This window comes from Manis javanica, chromosome 17 (assembly GCF_040802235.1).
Source record: "Manis javanica isolate MJ-LG chromosome 17, MJ_LKY, whole genome shotgun sequence".
NCBI classification, from domain to species: domain Eukaryota; kingdom Metazoa; phylum Chordata; class Mammalia; order Pholidota; family Manidae; genus Manis; species Manis javanica.
This window is the reverse complement of record NC_133172.1, coordinates 53,341,622-53,366,259: the sequence shown is the minus strand read 5'-3', so window position 1 is coordinate 53,366,259 and position 24,638 is coordinate 53,341,622. Positions and strand designations below refer to the sequence as shown.

The 24,638-nt window shown below is 52.5% G+C and overlaps 1 protein-coding gene and 1 long non-coding RNA gene across 2 annotated transcripts in view; one reads left to right on the top strand and one right to left on the bottom strand.

Annotated features, from left to right (window-relative positions):
* FA2H (fatty acid 2-hydroxylase) overlaps positions 1–24,296 on the top strand; it is a 41,084-nt gene extending 16,788 nt beyond the window's left edge. Inside the window, exons 2-7 of the mRNA XM_017680301.3 lie at positions 6,806–6,898; positions 16,738–16,880; positions 17,460–17,566; positions 20,144–20,316; positions 21,475–21,727; positions 22,933–24,296. Of these exons, the coding sequence (XP_017535790.3) occupies positions 6,806–6,898; positions 16,738–16,880; positions 17,460–17,566; positions 20,144–20,316; positions 21,475–21,727; positions 22,933–23,012 (849 nt within the window). The 3' untranslated portion in view covers positions 23,013–24,296. The remainder of the gene's footprint in view (positions 1–6,805; positions 6,899–16,737; positions 16,881–17,459; positions 17,567–20,143; positions 20,317–21,474; positions 21,728–22,932) is intronic.
* Positions 65–20,213, bottom strand: LOC140846935 (uncharacterized). The gene is made up of 3 exons (XR_012126460.1): positions 20,125–20,213; positions 2,527–2,581; positions 65–279 (listed from the first exon to the last, which is right to left on the bottom strand). It is a non-coding gene; the product is annotated as an uncharacterized lncRNA (long non-coding RNA).
* Positions 24,297–24,638: the final 342 nt, after the last annotated feature.

Sequence of the window (24,638 nt, the reverse complement as noted above, 5' to 3'; positions counted from 1 at the left end):
CCCACATTTGCAAGGGCTGTCATAGTGAAGTCCCGCAAACTAGGTAGCTTAGGCAAGAGAAATGTATTGTCTTGCGGTTCTGGAGGTTACACATCCAAGGTCAAGGTGTTAGTCTTCTCAAGGCTGTGAGGGCGACTCTGGCCCCGGCCCCTCCCCGGCTTCTGGAGGTTTGCTGGCAATCTTTGGCATTTCTTAACTTGTGGCCGCTTCACCCCGGGCTCCACCTTCGTCCTCACACGGTGTTCTCCCTGCGTGTCTGTCTCCAAACTTCACTTCTTTCTAGAGACACAAGTATTATTGGATCAGGTCCCACCCTAATGGTTCATCTTAACTAATTACATCTGCAGTGTGACCTATTTTCGAATAAGGTCACATTCTGAAGAACTAGGGGTCAGGACTTCATCGGAAGATTTTTGGAGGGAGGGACACGATTCAACCGGTAACAGGCGTCTGTACCAGTCAGTGGAGGTGACATCCGTGGTGCTGTGTCTCCCCTGTGGCTCCTGCACCCTCACAGATTGTGTCTCCTCCCCAGATACCACAAGGGGGAAGAGACCAGTAAAAGTCAGAGTCTATCACCCACTTTTTTCCTGACCCCCTGCTTCCTCATGAAGCCAGTCCTCTCTGGTAGACTGGAGGGAGGAGAGGCCCAGGGTCGCCCTTCACTGAACCTTGCGAGGCCTCTGGTCCCCTGGTGCCAGCCTGTCCCCCAACCCAGCCAGGGCCTTGATAGAGCTGATCCTGCAGGCCCGCCCAGGTGGACTCCTTGTTCTGTGAACTGTGCAGGAGAGCAAAGCCCTCACCCTTGCCTCCCTGTATCCGTCCTTCTCTGGGGCTGTGCCTGGGGCAAGAGAGCTGCCTCTCACCTAGACATTTCAAACTGGTGTTTGTATTCAGACAGGTTGATTGGGCCCGTATTGTTTTGTTTTAAATACAAGTCAGATTTTAAAATCTGGAGATTTCATGTGAAAATCTAGTTTTCTAGCTTTTCTTAGAAATCAGAAGGTCTACAACACTGGGCCCCATCCTCCCCTGACCTGGACCTAAGTCAGGGCTGCCTTGCAGTGGGGCAGGCCCCCTCTGGTTCCCTGTAGTCCGCTCCACTCCCTGTGCCCCCTGACGTCAAGGCCAAGTGATAGTGACCACTGATCGCCACACTCGTTGCATTTCTTTTTTTCTCCAGGCCAGTGTCCCAGGGAAAAGGGAGCCTCATGATTTTGTTTGTTTTTCATTTCATGGTGCCTCATGTTTTAAGAAAAATGAGAGTGGGCATCTTTCCTTATGGAGGTGAAGGATATGCCTGCCTGTTCGCTGTGCTAGCGAGGTGGCTTTGTATTTTTAATCATACCCAGCATGCTTCTCTGCTCAGTGTCGCCTGTCCAGCCTCTGAGGACAGAGGAGGAATTTAGGGCGCCCCTGCCCCAACTTCTTTTTCTAAAGGAACATCCTCAATCACAGAGCAAGTTGACAATGGAGCCTGGTCTAGAGCTATGTTCCTTCATCCAGAGCTGGGTCTGCAGTGCCTAGAATGAGACGCTGGCCCTGGGTTCGTCCCCTGCCCCAGGCTGCCCCGCTCACAGGCGGGTGTGTTGGGTGAACTGGCTGGAGCCTCAGGGAGCTGTCGGGAGCAACCCCCAGGTCCTCTGGGAGATCGAGTCTGAGGTGCAGGACTCAGTGTGGAGGGGCAGTGGTGTAGTCAGGTCCATGTCCAGGAGAGATGAGCTGAGGCCCGGGCTGACCTGGGAGGAGATAGGGCTCCGTGGCCAGCCAGGAGCTGGTGCCGTGCTGGGAAGCTGGCTTTGGTGCCGCCTCCTTGCTGGCTTCTTTGTGGCCTCAGACCATGGCCAGGAGAGTGTGAGGGATCAAAATGCCCTCCTCACTGTCCCCACCACATTGCCAGCATGTCCAGTGGTTCTCAGCTCAGAATGGGCAGCACCTGCCTACCCAACCTCCTTGGCAGAGCACAGTGGCCATTCTTAAGGACATTGACCTTCCCTCCCCAGTACACACAGGCTTTGGGGCACTGGGCAGCTCTCTTCCTGCCTGCCCTGCCCACACTTGGGTGGCCTCTCCAGGCCTGGGCCCCCAAAACTTAAGCAGGTGTCCAACTACTCATTACTGTATCATCCAGCAACTATTTGAGTGCCAATCCTGTGCCAGCTACTGGGGACCCAGCAAGACAGCAGGGGCTGTGTCCTCATGGAACCTGTGCCCTAGCTTGGGAAGCAATCAGAGGGAACTGCATGAGCAGACCCGAGATGCTCTCAGCCCAGTGCCACCCACCTCGTCGGGCTCCTCCCAAACAGCCTTGGGCCTGACCACAAAGCCTGCGAGGGCAGAGAGGTCGGGGGTCCAAGATTAGGGGTGGGCTTTCGGCTTCTTTCTTGTTGCCCCAAGATAGTCTTAACGTCCCTCAGGTGGACCCTCTGAGAAAGCTGTCACCTGACACAAGTGGGTTACATACCCCATGTGAAGCCACGCTCATTAGCCCTTGACCAGTATGAGTCTGACTATGGAATTACTTACCACAGCACTGAAGCATAGTCACTCTGAAGCCATCACCCCCAACAGTTTCCAAACACTGCAAGAGAACACACATGGTCTTCACCGCCTGATGATTTTTGGTTTCGAAAGATCCCTTGGGCTTGCTTCCAAAATCAAGAGAGTTCTTGAAATAATGCCTTGTGGAAGTTTCCAAGCAACTTTTTTAAAAAGTTCTTTAAAGTTTGGGTTGTACCCTAGTTCCCAGGAATGACCTTTTACGCATTTCTGATTCATGGATGGTGTTTACCTGTGCAATTCAAGGGTGAACCTGGCTCAACTATAAAATAAACACTGGGGCATGAAAGTCTGAAAAATGTGGCCCAGATCAGTGTGGGGGCAGGGGCAGCAGCTCCCAGCAGGACTCATTTCTGGAACCCCCCAACTCCAGGTTCACATGGGAGCAACCCACCCCTGCCGCTGAGTGGGAATGGGAGAGCTCCTTCAGGAGGGTCTTTGTCTCATTTGTGTTTGGACAAGGTTTTTAGACCTTTCGAGATCTCACAAAGACTTGAGAGGAGTGATCAGCAAAAGACACAGCTAGGGGGCACCTCCTCGGTCCTGTGGGTGTTTCTGCTCTGGGCAGCACCAGCATGCGGCATGCTCTGACTCTCCTTGAAGTCTCCTCTTGTATTGGAGGTGTGTACGAGCTTGTGATTAATAACCTGGGCTTCTGCCAGGGAGGGGTGTGGCTCCTATGAGGCCACCCAGAAAGCAGCTTGCTTCATGGTCAATCTGGGATTTATTTGCCTGCAGTGTATCACCCGTGATGTTACTGCCTGGTGGCTCCGGGACTCTCGAGACTAAGCTGGGGTCTCAGAAAGATGAAAGCAGGAGGTCAGAAAGGCAGCCTGCTCCCCACCTTTCCTCCCCTCTTCTCCTCATCCTCCAGAGGTGGTGTGCCCCTGGTGCCAGCCCTCACACAGACACTTCCAGGGACAGTCTTGAGAGAACCCCTGACTGCCTGGCTGGGATGCGAGCGCCAAGCCAGGAGCTGCACCCCATCCACCCGGTGCCCAGGAGCGAGGCAGAGAGGCAGAGAGCCCTGGGGCTCCTCCACTCCCCTCGCTTCACCTGGAATATTTCCAGCTGGATGGAAAAAAAAACTTAAAAGTTCTGTCCCCATTTTTAGCCAACATCTCTCTTCAAAACTGGATTTTTGGTAATTTTTTAAAGAAAACCTTATTACTGGAACAAATGAACATTTGATCCACTTCCTGTTACACATACATTATAGAGCCCCGTGCTAACCACCTTCAACCAAAAAAATAATTATGGGCAATTGAAGCTCACAAAACAAAATGTTAGGTTGTACTTTTTCCACATTAATAAATATGTTTAAATAGAACTTTTTTTTTAGTGTCATTGTAAAATTGCCAAATGCCCTTCCTTGAGAAGAATTGCCTTTTTTTTTTAAACATGTGTTTCCTACTTATTTGGTGGTGGAAGTTCTTTTTATTTATGAAATGCTGCTGATGGTAATTTTCAAAAATATTTTTATTTAGCAAAATAAAATTCTGGCACTATCACCTTATTCTAATAAACTTGTAGGTCTGCTCATGCCTGTCCTGTGAACTTCCTTAGCCAAAGCTCACTGAGCAGATATGGCCCAGATTATTGCAATTTTGACCCTTCTATCTGGGCACCATCCTATCTAGCCCAGAGTGGTGTTCCAAGATGGTATGTTCGGTGTCCTGAGCCACCTCTCTCATCCAAGCTGACGTACCCACCCCATCTATTTTATATTTCCAAGGAGCAGGAGATCTGCAGAGCTTCAGGGCTCTATCCCCAGCAGCCAAGACCACTGCACTACAGGAGTCTCAGGGCAGCACTGAAACATGGTCCACTCAGGAAATATGAATAGAACATGTAATATTTTCAACAATCCATCCTAGGCACTCTAAGAGGAAACAGTAATTTCCTGCCCGATTGGACCCTGCAGCTCCATTGGACAAATATGATAATTGCCCAAGCATACAGAAACAAGAGGCAGGAAATTATAAATTTAACTGAGGCAATGGGACACATGGAAAGTATGATTTTTTAAAGTTGGAAAATAAAGACATCATTTCTGGCTAAAGTGGTTAAGCAAAAAGTTCATGGTGGTCAAGAGAATATTCTGGAGTCCCACTGCTGGCTCTACTAGCTATGGGGCTGCTCAGTGCATCGGTCCCCTCATCTGTCAAATGGGAGTAATAATTGTGCCTGCTTTATAGTTGCTATGAAGATTAAAGGGCCAAGTACATAGTAAGCATTCGTGATTATTAACCTCGGTCATCATCCTGGACAGGATTACATTTTGAAAAGGAAAATGCATGGCATGTTTAGAAAATGGCAAGTCATCCCTGAAGATGAGAGGGAAAAATTAGGGTTAATCTAAGGGTATAACAGGAGAGCAATTTGGAAACACAGAGGGCAGGTTTTAAATATAGAGGAGTCAACCGTAAGCTGATTTGCAGAGGATGATAGTATGTTCCTTTTTAGGAATGGTCTGTCAGAGGGGACAGCAGGGCTTTTGGGCCCAACCAGGATGTGGGCAGTTGGAAATATCCTTCTAGGGCAAGGGGCGGGGCCAGCATCAGAGAGACATTGGGGAGCCTTCTGAGCGGATGCTCTGGCACACCATGTATGCTCAAATGAGCGTGTCAGTGGATGAGGAGATGAAAGCAGTGGCTATGGGTGAGATCCTTGCGGGAGGGAAGAACTGAGAGAAGGGGAAGGGATCCGTAGGGATACTCCCCTGAGGCTGTCAGCCTGAGACCAGAAGCCAAGGCTCCCTGTCCCTGCAGACTTCCCCCAGCCAGCTCACAGCTCGGGCTTCCGGTCCTTCCCACTGCCTGCTGCTCTCTTATTCATCACTGCGCTGGGCGCCCAGTCTTCATCGCACATCTTTTATGGCCCCCCAGTGAACAGTTCTGCAGGTCCAAACCATCTCCTGGGTCACACCAGTTTTCCACAGCGCACCAACAGCAGCAGTCCATGGAAAAAGGCTTCCGGTGGCCATAAGCTAAGTGAATGAGCCACACTGGATGCAGCCAAAAGGGTTGATGGGAGCTCGGTCCCTATGACCTGAAATGTGACCATACGAGGGAGGCACAAGTCCTGCCAGGTTCTGCACTTGTCCCATTATTACATGAAGTATATATTGGATACCTGGGGAGTTTGGTTGTGTGATGGGCTATAGGAGATTGTCCTTAAGAGATCATCAGAGATGCTTTTTTAAAGAATTCAGATGTTAGCATGGTGACGCAGTCTAAAAATACTGAGATACCAAGACAGGACTCCCAAAGCACTTATTTGGGTTATGTTTATATTTTCCCAGGAAATGCCAGCATCACTGTCACCATCAGGTTCTCTTGGTTCATTTGGAAGCCAAAATGTAAGAATTGTGACAGTAGAACCCCCAGCTGGCTGCCTAAACAGTCTCTTCCAGTTCTCGTGAATACCGAGCACCCAAGGGTATTGGCTGGCCACAGGCAACAGGGTTTCCTTAGTCAGGGACTCAGAGAGCAGGCCTCCCATTGCTAAGTGCTCTCCCCAGCTTTCCTGCAGGGAAGCATGAGTTTTACCTACGTGCCAGCCTGCCCACTGTGACTGCAGGGCCAGCTAGGGCCATGTGACTGTCCCAGTACATTCCGTTTCCTTCTGACTTTGCCTCTTTGCCACTTTGGTTTAACCTTGAATCCATGTGGACACTCCTCTGCTGGTTCCACCCCGTGTGTGGCTGCCGACCCACCCACAGGAGTTCCTGGAGGGACTGTTTCCTTCGCTCCCTGCTTCCTTTCTTTCTTGAGGGCACGAGGACCTAGATGCCTCAGCCTGTGACCCATGAGCCCTATGGAATTACAGGGAGCAAGGGAGGTGGGGTGTTCAGGGTGTGGCACAGCAAGCCCACCACCCTGTGACTCCCTCCGCCCGACACCTGCTAGTGACCTGGAGGGAGGCTGGCAGGGACCCCTTGCCCAGAGCATTTCCACTGATAGCTCTCATTTCCCTACAGCCCCTCTCCCAGCTTCCTTCTCTCCCAGACCTTTCCGCTTCTCGTTTTGCAGAAACTATTTTTTTAAGGGAGAAGTGAAGTGCAGGGAATAATACCACCCACACCAGTGTTGACCTGTTTTCAAATACACTTAGTGTCCTTGATTCCTGCTCTGCCTGCCCACCATGGACTCTCACCACTGTTGGCTGCCTCTTTACGGGGTAGCTTGGGGCTCTCTTCCCTCACCTGCTCTAAGTATGATCACCTCATATCTTCTCTTTCCAGGGTTCCATGGAGAATGGGGCTGTAGCCTCTGCGAACACTCAGAAGACAGACCCTGTGTTGGAGCCGAAGTTCAAAGTGGTGGACTGGGACAAGGTAGCTGGCCTGGGATGGAGGGATGATGACCGGGAGCTCCCAGGGCTAAGGAGAGGGTGTAGAAAGCCAAAGACTGTGTTATGCATGACAGTTGCCCAGGGAAAGATGAGGACAGGGTGGCAGATGCTCACAGCTCACAAGTGTGATCTGGAAAAGCAAACCTGGCTGGGGTTATGCTGGGTGCAGGCGGTCTGTGCAAAACGAGGCCCCGAACACCCCAGTGGGAGTCTACCCCCAGAGCTGGTGAAGCTGAGAAGGGCACGACGACAGGGTCAGCAGGCCCAGACATGCCCAGCTTGACCAGCATGCAGGGCAGAGCTGCCCCAGGCACCAGCAATCCCTGGCAAGCCACCAGCTGCTGCGGCCAGGAGACAGGGCCGGAGCCCTCTGCAGCACCTGTCTGCAGAGCCTGGCGCCAGCCCTCTCTGGCTGTGATTAAGCAGAGCCCATTTGTTGGCTCGGGGAGTCCTGGGCAGGTGAGAGGACATGGCTGGAAGTGCGGTGGGTCAGTGCAGTTGGGGTAGAAGCAGCATTGCCCAGACCCTCTGGGGGAAGCCCGACTTGGGAGCCATTTCCTCCACGCTGGGTCCTGGGACTGTCCCCATGTCCATATGGCCACTGACTGCCTCCTGGAGTGGACGCGAATGTGCACATCCATTAATGTCCCCTACTGTGCTGGACACCGGTACAAAAGATAAATGGGACAGGCCCCTGCCCTCAGGGAGCTCACAACCTAGTGGGAAGGACAAACACCCCTGAGGGTAGTTATTACAACATGGGGAGAAATGAGAAGCACCCCCGGGAACCCAGGTGACCAGAGAAGTGGGTGGGGGGACTCCACAAGCCGACCGACTGTGCCCTGGGCCCCTTTGGCCAGGACTCCTGAGGGACTCCCTGGCCCCAGGAACTCAGGGGCGGCATCTTCTGGGGAGGCCGACAGCACACAGCAGTCACCTTTGGGTGCTCTAGGAGAGAGGCTGGGACAAGTTGTTCCATGGCTCCTCCCCTTCAGAGAGGCATATAATCAAAAAGGAAATAGGCCCGCAGGGGGAAGGGCTTGCCAAGGCCATACGGCTTGACCCCAGAGGGTTTGCTTGAACCTGGAGTTCTGACCTTAACCCCAGGGCTTGGCTGCGACTGCTCATTGCCCAGACTGGGGCAGGTTGGGGGGTCTTGTTGCAAGTGACTTCTCTGCAAACCTGGGGGACTTGGGCTTGTTGTGCATGTGGGTAGGATGGAGGGAGGTCTGCCAGCTTGAATGGAACACAGACCCTGGAAGCTGTGGAGTCAGGACCTTGTCCTGGACAAGGAGGAGTTGCAGAGGGAGACGAGGAGGGTGTGTGGTTGAGGGCCGGACCAGAGAGGGAGCCCAGAGTCCTGCTCAGGGATCTGTGGGTGGTGCTGGGAGGCGCCGGGAAGAGGGGGCCTGGGGCCACCATCTGTGGGCTTGGCTTAGGGGTTGAACGTTGGAAAGAAAATACTCAGAGCTGATCAGGGCTGGGTAAAAATGAGCCGCCCTGGGGGACAGCGGGAGAAAGAGTGGTCCTGGCAGGGAGGGGCTGTCGTCTGAGGCTGGCTGGGACTGCAGATCCCGCGTTGTGGCGCTGCTCTGGGGAAGGGTGTCTGTCTTCCTGGGCTGCAGGTTCAGTGGGCGAGGGGAATCAAGTCCACCCTGGCCTGCTCTGCCATCACCAGGGCCCCCACCCGAGGGGAAGAGGGGCTCCCCTGCCTCCCCCTCCAGGGCCTGCCCCTGGCCCGTGGCCAGCACGCCCAGGCGGCCCTACCTGGCTCACCTTCCCTGCCTCTCTGCCATTCTCTCCCACATCCCTCTCTTCTTCCTGAGTCCCTCCTCCTGAGTCCCTGAGCTAAGAGAGGGACAAGGGTTGGCCCAAGAGAGGGTGTGGGACCCACTCTGGCAAGGAGCCCCCAGCCCCACTGGGGGCAGTGGGGGATCGGCTTCATGCCTCCCCCAGCACCCCAAGAAGACCCAGCACAGGGAGCTGGGCTCTCCAGGGAGAGTGAACAGGGCTTTGCTTGCTCTTTTTCCCCTTCTTCTGTCATCTACCATGTGATCAATCTGGGGCCCTGGCAGGGAGTGGAGAGGCAAGGAGCGGCCCCAGCCCCTTGTCACATTTAAGCCCTGCATCCGTTTCTGACCCAGGGGCTTGCGTGGGTCCGTGGGGTCTGGACCCGAGGAGCTGTGGAGGGAGGCCATGAGGGTGCCAGCTTTGTCTCAGCTGGGGCCCTGGGCCTGCGGTGGGCCTGCACACCTGCTCCTGGGGCGAAGGACTTGCCGCGGTTACCCCTCCCTGCTTTACATTCGGGGGAAAGCCCCTGGGTGCTGCCAAGCAAGGACGTCTTGGGTCCTGTGGCCCAGCTTCCCAGCCCTAGAAGCTGAGGGACAGAGTGAGCCACGCTGGAAAGAGTGAGGGGAAACTGCGATTGGTGCTGAGGCAGAGAATGTAAGGTTCCGAAAGGCGAGCCCAGGGGGCCCCACTCTGCGTACGGTCTGACTTTCAGGCTCTGTCAGGGGTCGTACTGCACAGTTACTAAATCATTCCTCCAGCCTCCCAGTAGGGCCAGACTCAGGCTTCCTTGTGGGACAAGAAACCAGGTTGTAGCTCCTCACCCTAACATGTCGCTCCCTGTCTTCTGGAACCCAGTAGCCAGGAGCGTGTCCTGGTCAGGTGACTGGAGCTGCCCACTGCTGCTGGCTTCTGGGCACACCTGTCCCGGGTGCCCCACTGCCCCTTCTCACCTCTTCACTGAGCCCATTTTGCCCTCCTCCCCTAGCAGCCTCCTCCACCCTTCCCACTTCGGGGGTCAGCCTCCCAGGAACCAGACTGAATTGGTATGAACTAGGGGTTTGCAGAGATTCCCTGCCCAGTTCCCCTGGGAAAGCAGAGGTAGCAGCAAATTGGCACTTCTTTTACTGGGTGCTTACCAGGTGCCAGACACTCAGGCAAACACTTTAAATAATTATGTACTATCTGATCTAATCCTTCCAACAATGGGAGGAGTTAAGGGTTATTATGATCCTGGTGTAGCTGATGAAGAAGGGCTTAAGTCTACTGCCCGGAGTCACTGGCAAGCTTCATGGCCCAGCTGCAAGTTACTAATCCCCTTTCCCCCGCCGGCTCATCCCAGGTGACCTTGACTGGCCAAGCACATGACCTCAGGCTTGCACTGGGAGAGGGGATGGCAGACAGGAGGGAAGAGGCTGAGCGTGTCCTGGAAGGCATTTCCAAAGCAAGGCCCCAGCCTCTTTCCATCCTCCCTCAGGTCAGCCAGACTCCCATCGACTGCCAGTGAGTGGAGGTCACTCTCTTCTCCTAAGAGACAGGTAGACTCAGCCAGCCAGGTGTGTCCCAAAGCAGCAGTCAACTCTGCAAACCCCCTGCTGCCCTCCACGTGCACACACACACACACACACACACACCCCTTGGCATCAGGGGCTGCTCTGGGGGTCCCCAGAGCCTGCAAAGATGTTGATGTTGGCACCATGGGTTTACCCTGTCAGGACCCTCAGATAAGTCACTGAGAACTTGGGAGAGTAGCTCCTGGATCAGAACAAGGGCCCTCTGGGCCAGCCCACCTCTGGGGAAGGGCCCACCTTGAGCTGTGGATGTGGACCTGGTTCACCTCCCAGCACTCTGCCCCGCAGTTGCCTTGGGTCCCCTTGACCCTCCGCAGAGTAGGGGTCTGAAGAATCAGGCCACCCAGAGGGATCCACAGGGGCCTCCCCAAGAGTGTCCTCGCCAGGTCCAGGGTCTCCTGAGTCACCCCTCTGCTTGTCCCTTGCCCAGGGCTCCTGACCCCTCTTCTGAAGAGCTCAAAAGTCCACGCTCCCAGGGAGAAACAGGCTGGTGGGCTGGGGCGGGGGTGCTGCCTGTAGTGTCCCAGTGGACACGGCAGGCTAGGAGATAGGAGATGACCACAGAAGCACTGGGTCCCTTTCCCCATTAGCTAGATGTAGGGAATTTCTCCCTCTCTGGATTGTGTGGAGTTGTCAAGAGGATCTGGCAGAACATATAATAGGGCATCAGAAAGTGTGCTGCCAGTGAAGACCGCCTGACCTTGCCCTGGGTTAGGGGACAGGTCAGGCCCCCTTTGCTGTTCCTCAGCCCCAAGGACTGAGGTCACTCTGGCTTTCTGCAGCCATCCTTCCTGTCGCCCTGGGCCTCTGGCCCTCACACCCATCCCTGCCCATGCTCATCTCCTTCAGCCCCCCTCACAACCCCCAATAGCCCCCATAGGCTGCCATGCTGGACGTCCCTGCTGGGTCCCTCACAGCCTCTGGGCTGGGGAAGTCACAGCCCCTGGGGTCCGGGGATAGCTGATAGAAGCCTTCTGGCCTCAGGAGCTGGGCTGGCTCTGTGTGCATCCCACCTGCAGCAGGTGCCCTGAGCATCTGACTCAGTCTTCTCATCTGTAGAATGAGCCCATCGCAGGCTACAGCTCTCAAAATCATCATTTATGAAGGACAATGGACATGAAGTCTGGGCCCAGGGAGTCTGTGACAAGGTCGTAGAAACAGTGGCTGGGATTCTTGTCCTTACTCTCCTCCCACTGGCCCGGACTGGTCGGATGACCATCTTCTGCCTCGCTGGCTCAGAAGGCTACCCTGAGGCTAGGAGCTCTGGGGTTTGGTTGGACATTTCTTTAAACAAGCACCTTGGCTCATAGCTGGGGAGGTGGGAGGAACTCCTGGCACAGAGCAGCTGCCTCCTCCCCTCATATTCTCCCAGCTTGCCTCTCCTGAGCTGGGGTTGCCCCTGGCAAGAGTTCTGTGCCACCAGGAGGAGGGGAACCTGGACAGCAGAAGGGAGAGAGCAGAGGAGGCCCCTCCCCAGCCTGTCAGCATGCACACCCTTCCATGCAAACCCGGGGCAGCAGGCTGCTCTTTCCCCCCATGGGGTGTGCTGCAGCCACATTCCTGGCATAGCTGGAGAAGCCCTCCCCCTCCCGTTAGGGCAGGGGCCAAGCCGGTGGGGGGAGGGCTCAGACTTGCCCGGTTGGCACAAGGTGCTTTGGCCAAACTCACCCCCATCTGCTTGTGCTTTCTGGGGTCCAGCCTGTTGCTCGGGTTCTTTGTGGGGGCCCCAGTAAGCCTGCCGCAGAGCAGTTTCTGGGCATAGCCTCACCTTCATTCACACAGTCCAGCTTTAGTTGGGCAACCCTGAGTGAATCACGTGTCCTCTCTGAGCATCAGGTTCCCAGTTCTGAAAGGGGGGTGTTCTATGCCAGGGTAGCTGTGGAAGCCCCCAGATGCTGGGAACTGGAGGCATGTGTGCTCAGTGGTCTGCCCTCCCCTCCTTTCCCCTACCCAGCCTCCTGCAGAGGCCAGGAGAACTTGGCTGGTGCCTTCCCTGTGTCCGGAGCCTAAGGAAGTGGGGGTGGGAAGGGCTAGGCACCAGCTCAGGAGGAAGAGCCATTTGTGGAGGAGGGTTAAGGATTTAAGGGGTCAAGGGTCCCTAAGCCAGGGAGAGAGGAGGTGAAACTTATCTGGAGTCCCTTCCTATTTCATTGAGTCCTGAGCTCTCATCTCTTGCCATCCTCCCTTCTCAAGACCGGTTCCCAGCCAGCTGCCACTTGGAAATGACCAGTCAGTGAGAGGTGATGAATGGATTAACACTGTGCTGAGACTTCTCTGTAGGTGATCAAGACTGGAAGAGAATTGAGAAAAGATCCCCTGCGGGTGCACGTACCATCCAAATTGGGGCTGAGCATGTGGTGCATGGTCCAGCTCCTGGGAGATCATGTGGACCGTGCTACAGTCTGGGGGAGGCAGGAAGGGAGGCCCCCACTCCAGGACCAACCAACCCATCTCAAGAGTCACTTAACATCTCTGGACCTCAGTGTCCTCATCCATATAATGGGGAGGAGGTCAGTGGGCCTGAATTTCACTGTCCTTCCCCTGGGATAATGGACTGAGGCTCGAGTGGTAGAAGTATAAGTGCCAGTCTTTAAGGACTGAGGGGGAATGTTTGCAGAAAGGAGAGTGAGACTTCTGGGGACCCCTCCAGGGTGGAGGGAAGTGGCCCTCCAGGGCAAAGTGGGCCCCTCTGGGTACCAAGCAGAAATGCACTGTGGGCTAGACACCGAGCCCAGGGATTGAGACCCTCCAAGGCCAAGGAGCACATGAGAGACAGCCTTGCAACCAACTGTAGACAGCAAATCTGCCATTTGTACAGTGGCCAAAGCCTGCTGGTCTACCTAGAGAGGCACCAAAGTCACGTCAAAGAGCAGATGGGCAACAGGATCCCTGTGTTCAGGGACACAGGGGGCTCAAGGTGGCTGGTTCCATTCCTCCCACACCTGTAGACAAGCCCCTCTTCAGCACTTCAGCTCCAGTGCTCCACACCCCTCTGTCCTTTGGTTCTGTTCCCTTCGCAGTAGGAGGCAGGAGTCCCTGCTCACCTAAACATTTCTTCCTGTGTCTCAATCAAATTAAGCTATGCTGTTTTCTACTTGCTTTAGAAAATAGGGGAAAAATGGGTCAACAGGTAAAAATTTCCCCAAACCACTGTGAGGCTGAGAGAGAGGCTCACCTGGCTACACCCACACGTTATAGTTGGAAATGTTCATTGTCTAAGGTAGACAGGTCCAAATTAAGTGTACAAATGAAAACCAGTCATGGAGTGTCATCACGTGCAACACTGGAACACATGAAAACCAGGGGTTTCATTCAGGATGAATGGTGATAAGTTAAGATTTCATATCATCATCCTTAGAGCAACAACTAGGGAAAAAATACAAAAGGGCATAGCTAAAAAGCCTTAGGGGAGATAACATAGACTATTTTAAAATACTTGATTAATGTAAGCAAGACAAAGGGAGAAGGATACAAATAGAAAACAAATAGCAAGATGATAAACCTACCCCAGCATTAAATGTAAATGGACTGAACACTCCAACTGAAAGACAGAGATTGTCTGACTAGATAATTAAGCAAGACCCAGCTACATGCTGTTTGCAGGAGATACTATTTGAATATAAAGAAATACATAGGTGTTAAGCAAAAGGGTGGGAAAATATAGACTAGGTAAGAGCCAAGCATAAAGGCCAGCGTGTCTCTATTAAAAGCAGACAAAGTGGGCTTCAAGACAAGGAGTGTTACCCGGGACCAGGGGGCCAAGTCATCAAAAAGACATTACTGGGCAACCTTGGGCAAGTTATACAGTTTAATTTCTCCATCTGCAACATGATAATAATAGTAGTACCTGCCTAGTTAGGAGTATGGTGCAGATCAAATGATTTAATTCATGTTAAGTGTTTATAATCATGCTTGGCATGTAACAAGTGCTCTGTGAGTTGTTAGTGCTCAAGGTTATTAGAGTTGGACAAAGCCTCAAGCTCTCACCGTGACCCTGGCCTAGCTTCTTCCAAGGTGGGGCTCTGTGGGCTGCTGCGAGATAAGGTGTAAACACAGGCCACTAGCTGGTTCCTTCAGTTCTTTTTTCCTGGTGGTAGAAAAAGATAACAAAGGAGGTGTGTGTGTGTGTGTGTGTGTAGATCTCAGGCAGAGGAGTGGAAGGAATGAGGCAGCATGCATACAGTAAATCCTTTTGCTACTAGAACCGAGGGTGGAATTAAGGAGACATAGGGACTGGGGCCAAGAAGGGAGTAGCAACCAGGTGGGGTTTGGCTGACTGCCTGGTTTGACTGGTACTGGATGGGACATGGATGGCTCCAGGCTGACACAAGTCATCTTCCAGTCCAAGAAGCAGCAAGGCTGCCAGCACCTGGGGAATGCCAAGTTCACAGGGCAGAAATTACAACCATCTTTGGGCTTTTGCCCCAGGTCTCAGATGCACAGAGAATCCCCAGTGACCTTCCCTGCTTGCCCTGAGACCCCTAAGCCCCGGCTGTGATGGCGGAGCTTGCTTCACCTCTGGCAGGGCTGGAGAACCTGCCTGGGCTGAGCCAGCTTTGGAGTGAAGGCCTGTGCAAGGATGGGATTCCAACCAGGGATGCAGGAGGGCGGGTTTTGGGTCAGCGTTGGCGCTTTCTCCCAGGCTTGAGTTCTTCCTCCATGGGCATCTCTTGTTCCTCTCCTCTCCTTTCCTTTCCTTCCCTGACACTATCTCCCTTCTCACCTGCAGTGGCTGCCTAACTCCTTTGTATGAGAGATTTATTGACACCCGCTGTGCATCAGATCCTGGGGGCATCTCATGCTCTCCCTTCATGGGTGGTTGGTCAAGGCACCCCTGGCTTATAGACAAGAGAGCCAAGGGGTAAAGGCAATTGCCAGGAGCCTGTGGCTGATAAATGATAAAGAGCCAGGTTTTGAAGGTGGTCCCTTACTTCAAGTTCATTGTTCTTTAGTGATTGTAGTTTAAGGATTTAGGTCCAAGTTAATCTCCTTCAATGTACTGACTCATCAGAAATCTTCAAGGGCTTCCCATTGCCTAAAGCTGCAGTTTCCAAACTTTTTTGATCTTGTATCCCTCAAAGTAAAACATTTAGAGCACGTTCTCTATTACATGTCCATTTCAATCATCTGTGAACTTTCTGCGTGCATGAATGTACTCTTGTATTATGTGCATTAAAAAACATTCAAATATGGTTTAAAGATGAGATATATATATATATTACAAATAGAAGAGTCTAATATTTTCTCCCTGCCTCTGGGGATCAGCCTGTGAGTACCCCCAGGTTGGGTACACATACATTCCCATCTTGGAGACAGCTGGCCTGGAGGATAATGTGTCAACTCCTGGGCCTGGTACAGGGTCTGTCTGTCATCTAAAACCCTGGGCAGACTTCTTCCTGCAGCCATGCAGATCAGTGTCGAGGTACCAATCAGGCTACAGTCATTCTCAACTCCACATCTCTGCCCATACTCCCTCTTCTGCTCCCCTCTCCCCATTGCCAAGTCCTCCATGTTGCGTGAGCTCCAACCCAAACCCAGGTTCTCTGCAAAGCCCTTCTCTTCTACCCTGGAACCAGGCATGTGTATCAGTCATTCTGCCTTCTTGATACTCACACCTGTGCTCCAATCTCAGCCTGCCTGCATCACCACTAAACTGTCTTGCCTGGCATGTTTCATTTTGCTGAGCACTTTATGCAGATACCACTATAATTACTTCCATTTCATAGCTGGATAAATGGAAAGAAGTCAAGTCATTTGTCCAAGGTCACACAATAAGTGATGAAGCTAGGATTTGTACCCAGGCCTGACATGAGAGTCTGAACTCTGATTTAGCACTAAACTCTATGAAGCAAAGGTGGTCTCCTACATTCCTGTTCATTCTTCCTAGCACCTAGCATAGAAATATGTATCTATATATAATTTTTAAATGAATGTTTGAATGGATGAAGGAATGACTCACCCAGAGCAATACCAAGAAGAAAGCCCATGGTAGAGGGGAGAGGTCCTCTTTCATTCCTACATCAGAATGACATGGACTGGCTCCTATACCTAAAGAACTCTGGGCAAGATGTCAAGTTTCAGATGTGGCTGCATCTGGGTGCTCAGGTGTCATCATCTGGATTCAGTATCTCTAGCTCCTGACTTGGCCATCCCCTGTGTTGACTGAGTCATTAGGCAGGCTCTGCTAGCAACTCCAGGGTCATGCCCTTTCAATTTAGCAACTCCGGCAGGAAGAGAGGGTGTCGTACGGCTCATTGCACCATTTTAAGTCATGGGCCTGTCCTGGATCTCATTTCTGTGGCCAGGGGGATGAGAATGAGCAGCTTGGTCAGTTCTGGATAGTAGGAGCAGGAGGGTGGGTAGTCCCATGCAGGTGGGTTTTGAGATACTGTAACTGGAAGATGGGAGAATGGGTGTACACAGGTGTGAATATCAAGTGTCCACTTGACTTTGTCTCTTACAGGACTTGGTAGATTGGCAGAAGCCCCTGCTGTGGCAGGTAGGCCACCTGGGAGAGAAGTACGATGAGTGGGTCCACCAGCCAGTGATCAGGCCCATCCGCCTCTTCCACTCAGACTTCATCGAGTCCCTCACCAAGACTGTCTGGTGAGCCCTGCTCTGAGCCCATGGTGGACTCTCCCTCTCTACTCTACCTGATGGTGCCAGTCAGATTAAGAGGGGAAGGGGAAGTTGGGTCCCTTCCCAGACCCAAAGCTATACTCTAAACTCTTGAGGATAGTGGAACACACCATAGGCATAATCCATTCCTACATGTGGTTTGTCCATCGAGTGAGTGATGAGCCAACATGCAGCCAGAAACCACTTTGAGTGCCAGTCCTGTTCAATTTCAGGCTCCTATGAGGGTTTCCAGCCTCTAATGCTCATGGCAACAATTTTGCCTGCAATTAACCCCTTTGCCAGAAGAGGTCAGTATATCTCCAGCTGCACAGAGTCAGGAGCCGCAGAGACACAGTTCTTTTCTGCCAGTAACTCACATCAGAGACAGGGCAGATAGACTCACTGCCTCTCTGTTCTTTTCTCCTCTCTACTCACCCCCCATGGCAGTGTCCTCACCCCAGGTCTCCATATGCTTTCATATCATCTAATTCCCCCTTAGTCAGGAGGTGTGTCTCTGGGGATGCTGGATCCTGTCAAACCCCTGTGCACGTATCTCTCTTTCTGCAGGTACAATGTCCCCATCATCTGGATGCCCCTGATGCTGTACCTCAGTTGGTCCTACTACCAAACCCTCGCCCAGGGCAACGTTCGACTCTTCACATCCTTCACCACAGGTAATGTAGGTTCCTTCATGATTTTCCCCCGTGGCTCCTGGAGGCAGGAAACCTCCATGCTCTCCCTGGTCCTTAGTTTCTAAGAATACAGAGCCCCAAACCACATCATGTTTTCACATGAGACCTATCTGTAGAAATAGTCTTGCAGAGAAAAATGTCAGACTCTTCCTACCCCAACCCCAAAGGATAGGGGAAAAAACACAATACTTTAGCAGAAACTAAATGAAATCATTTCATCAGGAGACAAAGAAATAAAAAAGGGGGCTTCTCACTGAGTCTAATACAAGAAAATGTGTGGCCTGGGGTTATTTGTCAAGAAACTAAGTGAAGTCATTCCATCAGGTGGCACAGCTGAGAGCTGGACTCAAAATGGTCCATGAACACAGCACAGCTTAGAACCTGGGACAGAAAGATTCATGCATGTTCTACCATGTGTCCTGGGCAGATGGCTGTGCGACAGATGCCCTGACTTGGAGTAACAATCCCACTAACCCCTACTGAGCACTTAACTTGTAGTTTCCAGGGACCAGCTCATTTAACCCCCAGTAGCCCCACGAGAAAGGTACTATCATCATGCCCTTTACAGATGAGGAAATGCAGCCTCAGAGAAGTTAAGTAAGCAATTCAGGGTTACTTGACTAGGATGTGTATTCCAGATGCCCCCAGCTTTGGGGATCAGGAGAGAAAGGGAAGTGCTGACATGGGGTGACTTCCAAACGGCCTATGAGACCGGGTCTACCAGGGCAGCCACAGGTTTAGATGTGACCACTTATGCTAGCCTGCCTCCCAAATTCACCACTTGCCTTGGGCCTCCAGGTAGATGCCACCTGCCCAGGTGGCCTGCCTGTCCTGGTGCAGCCTGCCTTAGGGAGTTGCAGACCCATGGCAGGTGGCTCAGATGGAAGCCAGGTTGGGGGACAGGTAGCAGAGGGGTACTGGGAAGAGCTCAGGGGGCTTTCCTTTCCTGATCACATGGCATATTTCCTACTGCAAGCCTTAAGAGCCCCTCTCTGCCAGCTACAGGCTCCTCCCATGCTCTGGGGCTTCTCTCCTGCCCACCTCTCATGGAAGCGGCTGAATGGTTTAGATGAGAGGGGCCATGGCTGCAGGAATGGGAGCCTCAGGAAGCTGCAGGAAGTCCCCCAGAATCCAGAACTGTTCCCAGTCACCAAGAGTTAACTTGCACGCCCTGTGAGCCAAGATTACCCTTTTCTGCCCACGCTGAATAGCTCAGGCACAGCACAGGGCTTGTTGCTGCAAAGCCTTGCTCACTGAATCGCCCACTGTACCCCCGGCGATCCCCTAACAATTGCCAACAGTGGCAAGGCCGCCAGGGTTGGCGGCTGGAGGGGGACGGGGATGCCAGGGCTTTGGCCCAGGTCCCTCTGCAGGATGCCTCCAGAGATGCCACTCTGTACCAGCTCCAGCCGGATGGGCAGACAGGGCGATGCTGGGGTGAGGGGGCGGGCAGGGACTTGACCTATAGGAGGGAAGTCTTCAGCAAGGCGGGGAGGGTGATCTGCAGGCTTGGTGAGAACTGCAGGCCTCTGCGGAGAGCTGAAAAGTGCCATCTAATAAAGGTCCAGTGTAGAGCCTGTGACCATGATGCCAGTGATGGTGGATGAGAGATATGTCTCTGCATGCCTCCCTCATCCCCCAGCTCATCAGGCAAGGCACAGGCCGCTGGCAGGGAAAATTAGAACCACGCGGCAAGACAGGGGAATGTTCAGCAGGGTCCCAGCGCAGCTGCCAGACAAAGGGCACGCTGGGATAAATGCAGAAGAGTCAGGATGCCACGAAGCAGTGGACGCTAAGTGGAGACACTAGTTCAAAGCTGAAATTCCTAGGGTTCTGTATGAAAATGCTGTGAAAAGCAGAGGGGTTCTGCAAATTCAGGCTGGCCCCCAGCGCAGTTCCTGGGAGCGGGTCAGAGGGCATGCTGAGCCAGAGCCGCTGCCCAGCGGCTTCCCAGGCCGGGAGGCAGGCCTCCAGTGCAGTTGTGTTGAGGGAGCCCCAGCAAAGGTCAAGACCAAAGTCTGTGGCCGGGTAGTGCTCTTCGGTGCGCTGTCCTCCCTCCCTGCTGACTAGGGAGCTAAACAGTAATGAAGAGTTCCTGCCTTCTGATCAGTGTTTGGTGGTTCTGCAAAAGGTTAAGCACCATTATGATATGACCCATCGATTCCACTCCTCGGCATATACCCAAGACAACTGAACATAAGTCCATACAAAACTTGCACATTTTTACAGTGGCATGATTCATGATAGCCAAAAAGTAGAAACAACCCAGATGTCCATCAACCGACGACTGGATAAACAAATGTGGTCTATCCAAACAACGGACTATTATTCAGCCTTAAAAAGGAATGGAGTCCTGAAACATGCTACAGTGGGCATGAACCTTGAAAATGTCATAAGTAAAAGAATCCAGTCATGAAAGACCACACATTTTATGATTCCATTTATATGAAATGTCCAGAACGGGCAAATCTGTAGAGAGAAAGCAGAGCTGAGGTTGCCGGGGCATCGTTGCCTGCCGGGGCCGTCTGCCCTGACCTTACCTTTCTCTCGCACCCACAGAGTACTCAGTGGCCGTGCCTGAGTCCACGTTCCCGGGCCTCTTCATACTGGGGGTGTTCCTCTGGAGCCTGGCAGAGTATATCCTCCACCGCTTCCTGTTTCACATGAAGCCGCCCAGCAACAGCTATTACCTCATCACGCTGCACTTCATCTTGCATGGCCAGCACCACAAGGTGAATGGGACGGCCTCCCGCCCCGGGCCGTGCGGCTGTAACTCAGACACGGGAGCTGCCAATCTTTCTAGGAGGCAGGCTGGGAGCAAGAGGAGATCAGGGCATTAGGGTCCTAATCTGAACTTAATCTGACAAGGGAGCGTGTATGTCGGGATGCCATCAGCATGAACGCGAGGCACTCTGAGGTACATTCCATGTGTCATCTTTAGTCCTCACAACTGGTTCATTCATTCATTCCTCCGTCCCTCCTTCCTCCCACCTTCCCTCCCTGCCTGCCTTCTTTTCCCAGGAGCCAGCACACAACCAGTCCTGTTGCTCCCGGCCAGAGGGGAGGGAGGCCCACATCAGCGCGTCACTCTGTGACTATCACAGGCTTCCTCCCCTTCTCTTCCAGAGAGGGTCTCTCTCTTCACAGAATGCTCACCATGCAGTCTTTAAAATCTTACCTCTAGATTAGAGCAGAAATAAATAAAATCGAGAAGAATAAAACAATAGAATCAATGAAAGCAGGAGCTGGTTCTTCAAGAAAATAAAATAGATAAACCCCTAGCCAGACTTATCGAGTAAAATCTTACCTCTTTGCCAGGCCCTTGGCTTTTAAAGCTCCGGAGCCTAAGCCTTGGCTCTCTTGTTCTCTGGTTCACTATGACCCACCCCCTTGGAACAAAGGAGGGCTCCAGTTAGGCCATGGGAGTGGGAGGAGGGCATCTGTGAGTGCTTCAGGGGCACTGTGCCACGTGAACCTGCATTAACCTCAGCTTGCCAGTGTGTCGCCTGCCAGACAGCACCAGACCTCCGGCCAGGTATCCCCCATGCTGTTTGGTGTTGAGGCTCCTCTAGCAGCCGACAAATTCCAGAGCCCACATGGCCTCTTGAGCACAAAGCAGAGCCCTGAACTGCAGGCATCCTGCCCACATCACCTCCACCATCATGTTCTTGGGCTGGTTTTCGGGTCCCATCCCGGCTTGGAAACTGGGAGCAAGACACCATCTCTAGGGTTTTCAGGCATGGTTGTCTGCCCTCCCCAAAGCCTCTGGAGGTGCCAAGCCCACACATGACAGGTCACTGCCCCTTGCTGGGATGTCCACATGCATGTGCTCTGACTGCAGGCAGGCGCCACCTGGCCGCATTCTGATACGGGCACCTCTCCATCCACAGGCACCCTTTGATGAGTCCCGCCTGGTCTTTCCTCCTGTGCCAGCTTCTCTGTTCATTGTCCTCTTCTATGCATTCTTACGGCTCCTCCTGCCCGAGGCGGTGGCAGGCTCTGTGTTTGCGGGAGGCCTCCTGGGCTACGTCATCTACGACGTGACCCACTACTACTTGCACTTCGGCTCACCACACAAGGGCTCCTACCTGTACAACATGAAGGCCTACCACGTCAAGCATCACTTCACACACCAGAAGTCAGGTGAGGCCGACGCCCCGAGGCCCCCTCATTTGTGCATGTACTTATTTGACAGCTGCCACTGAGCCCTTACCAAGGGCCAGGCACTGGGTACTGGGAGTACACAGGCAGCAGGCAAACCTGGGGCTCCCGTCTTACCTGCTGGTGCGGGGGATTGTGCAGGACAGACAAACAAGGAAATCAATAACTAGCAAAGATCATGTCAGACAGAGTTAAGTGCCACAAAGAAAAATAAAACAAGAAGGTGGTAGAGGAACCAGACAGGTGGAGGAGGGGTCTGCCTCTGCCTAAGAAAATATAATGTGAGTCACAGATATGATTCTAAATTTTCTGATAGCCATATCAACAAGTGATAATAGACAAATGAAATTAATTTTAACAGCCCAATACAACCAAAAATTATTTCTCCAACATGTAAGCAATATAAAAAATTGTTAAAAAGATATTTTACATTCTCTTTCTTATATTAAGTCTTCAACATCTGGTGCATATTTTGCACTTACAGCATACCTCCATTCAAGTGCTAACTTTTTGTTGGAAATACTTGATCTATATTAAGAGTTTATAAAATTTGCAGTCAAAGAAGGTAGATTCATGAACATGAGTTGCTCCAAACATGCTTAAAAATTTTCCAGTAACTGAATTGGGTCTAAGTTTTTAAATTAACATTTAAGTTAATTAAAATTAAATGAAATTAGGCATTTAGTCCCTCCATGGCTCTAGCCATGTTCCCAATGCTCATGCAGCCATGTGGGCTGGTGGCCACCATGTTAGAGGGCAGAGTGCTAGTGGTCCATGGAGGTATCACTGCAGAGACGTCATCAGAGCTGAGTCCTAAATTAAGAGAGGCCAGCACCCGACATCTGGGGAAAGAGCATTGCAGGTGCTAAGCCTTGAAGCAAGAAAGAACTTGGCATCTTCAAAGAGACGCAGGAGGCTGAAGCTTGAGAGAGGAGGAGGAACAGGTAGGTGGGGGCCGGACTCTCCCAGGAGGTCAGGCCAGAGAAGGAATTTGGATTTATTCCAATGGCATCCCTGGGATACAACAGACAGAGGTACACTGCTCTTGACTTCTGCCAGGATGGTTCTGAAGTTTGGAAGGGCCAGCAGGGACAAATCTGCTGGCCCCACCAGACTCCCTTCCTGAGAAAATTTATCCCACGCCTTCGCTAGCACCTCATCTTCTCCCCATTTGTCTCCCTCCCTAGGATTTGGCATCAGTACTAAATTGTGGGATTACTTATTCCACACCCTTTCACCAGAAGAGCCCCACCCGAAGACGCAGTGACAACTCCCAGCCCCACCCTCCCGGCCCCTGCCCTCCCCACCCAGCCAGACCCTGCACAGCTTGGCCTGGCCAGGCAGGAGCAGCTTTGTCCTGCCCTCTGGCTCAGTGGAGGGTGCTGGCAAGACTCTGAAGACTGAGGCTGGCCCTGTGACTGTCTGCCTGACCCACCACAGGAGGGTCACATCCACTTGGTGGCCAAATGCCTCTCGGGGACGGGCTCCTTCCCAGAGCCTCCTGGCCCCTCCGCTGGCATCCCTGCCTAGAACCTAGCCCACAGGACTGCTTAGGACTCAGCCAGGCCCTTGGCTTTTAAAGCTCCGGAGGCCAGAACTTCTGGCCAGCTCAGTCTAGGTGAAAGTCAGCCAGCGGGGACTTTGCCAGGGGGAATGAAGGAAACTGACCCCTGGCGCTAGGCCTGAGCACCCCCAGGAGCTGCCCCCCCACAGCGCAGCTGCCTGGGGAGGATTTGGTGGCTCCAGAAACACTAAGGCGGATGAAGGGCTCTCATGAGAAGAGACAGCATGATGCCTTCTACAGGCCACCCCTAGATCCTAGGGCAGCACCTTTGCCCCCTGCCAAACAGGCTGTGGCCTACCCAGCATCCACACACCCAGCCCTCACCTGCCTGGGCCCGTGGGCCAAAGTGGCTGGCGCTGGCCTGAAGGCTGGTGGGAGCCCAGGCTTTTCTTCAGGAACTGCCAGCTCTAGCCATCTCTCTTCTGCCTCCAGAATCATAAAGCTTTTCCCCAAGGGCTACAGAGACCTCTCCACGGGCGGGAGTCCCACCCTGTTCCCAGCTGTTCTTGGCCCTCACCTGGCATAGCTGGGCCCCTGGCCCCTCACTCAGGACCCTCCCAGTCAGTGCCTCCTGAAGCGGAGAAGGAGCCTCCACGTGGTGCCTTATCTCCCTCTCCCTTTGCTTCCTGGCCACCCCCCAGCAGGTGACGTTCCTGCCCCTTCTTCCTCATAACCAAAACCCTCACTGCTCTTAAGAGGGTCTTATTTATAAACTCCACGAATGCCCTTAGTCTGACCCCAGACCAAGTAGCTGCTCAGACTGCCTTAACTAATCCTACGTGTCGAGCTTATATAAAAAAGTTTTGTCCTATTTTGTTCCCTTCTTACCCACAAACTGTTACTACTTGAAACTTAAAAAAAACTCGAAGAGTGTAAAGGCTAAAGAGAAGCATTTTGACTGTTCCTGTGATTTGTACTGTTTACTGCGGACTTATTTAAAGATTTTGGAATAAATATACAAACTACAGTTGTGAAATAAAGGTGTAAATAAATTGTATATTTTGAAAAATAAAAACATTGATAAAGAAACTCACAAAGATTAGTTGCTACTTGTGATGGCGACTAATCAGATTTTACCTTGGCTGGGGACTGGCCATAAGGTAGTGGGATTGGGGGGAGTGGCGGTCCAGCTGGGAGGAGTATTTATTTTATCACTGACCAGATTGGGCAGGCTTGCTGGGACATGGTGATGATAAAAAGATGATCAACTCTTATCCTCTTACTCAGTTTTATTATTGTTTTAAAATTCTCTGCAAACAGCATCTCCCCTTACCACCTGCACCTGTAGGGGAAGGGGTCACTCCCAGCAATGCCTGAGTGCACCACTGG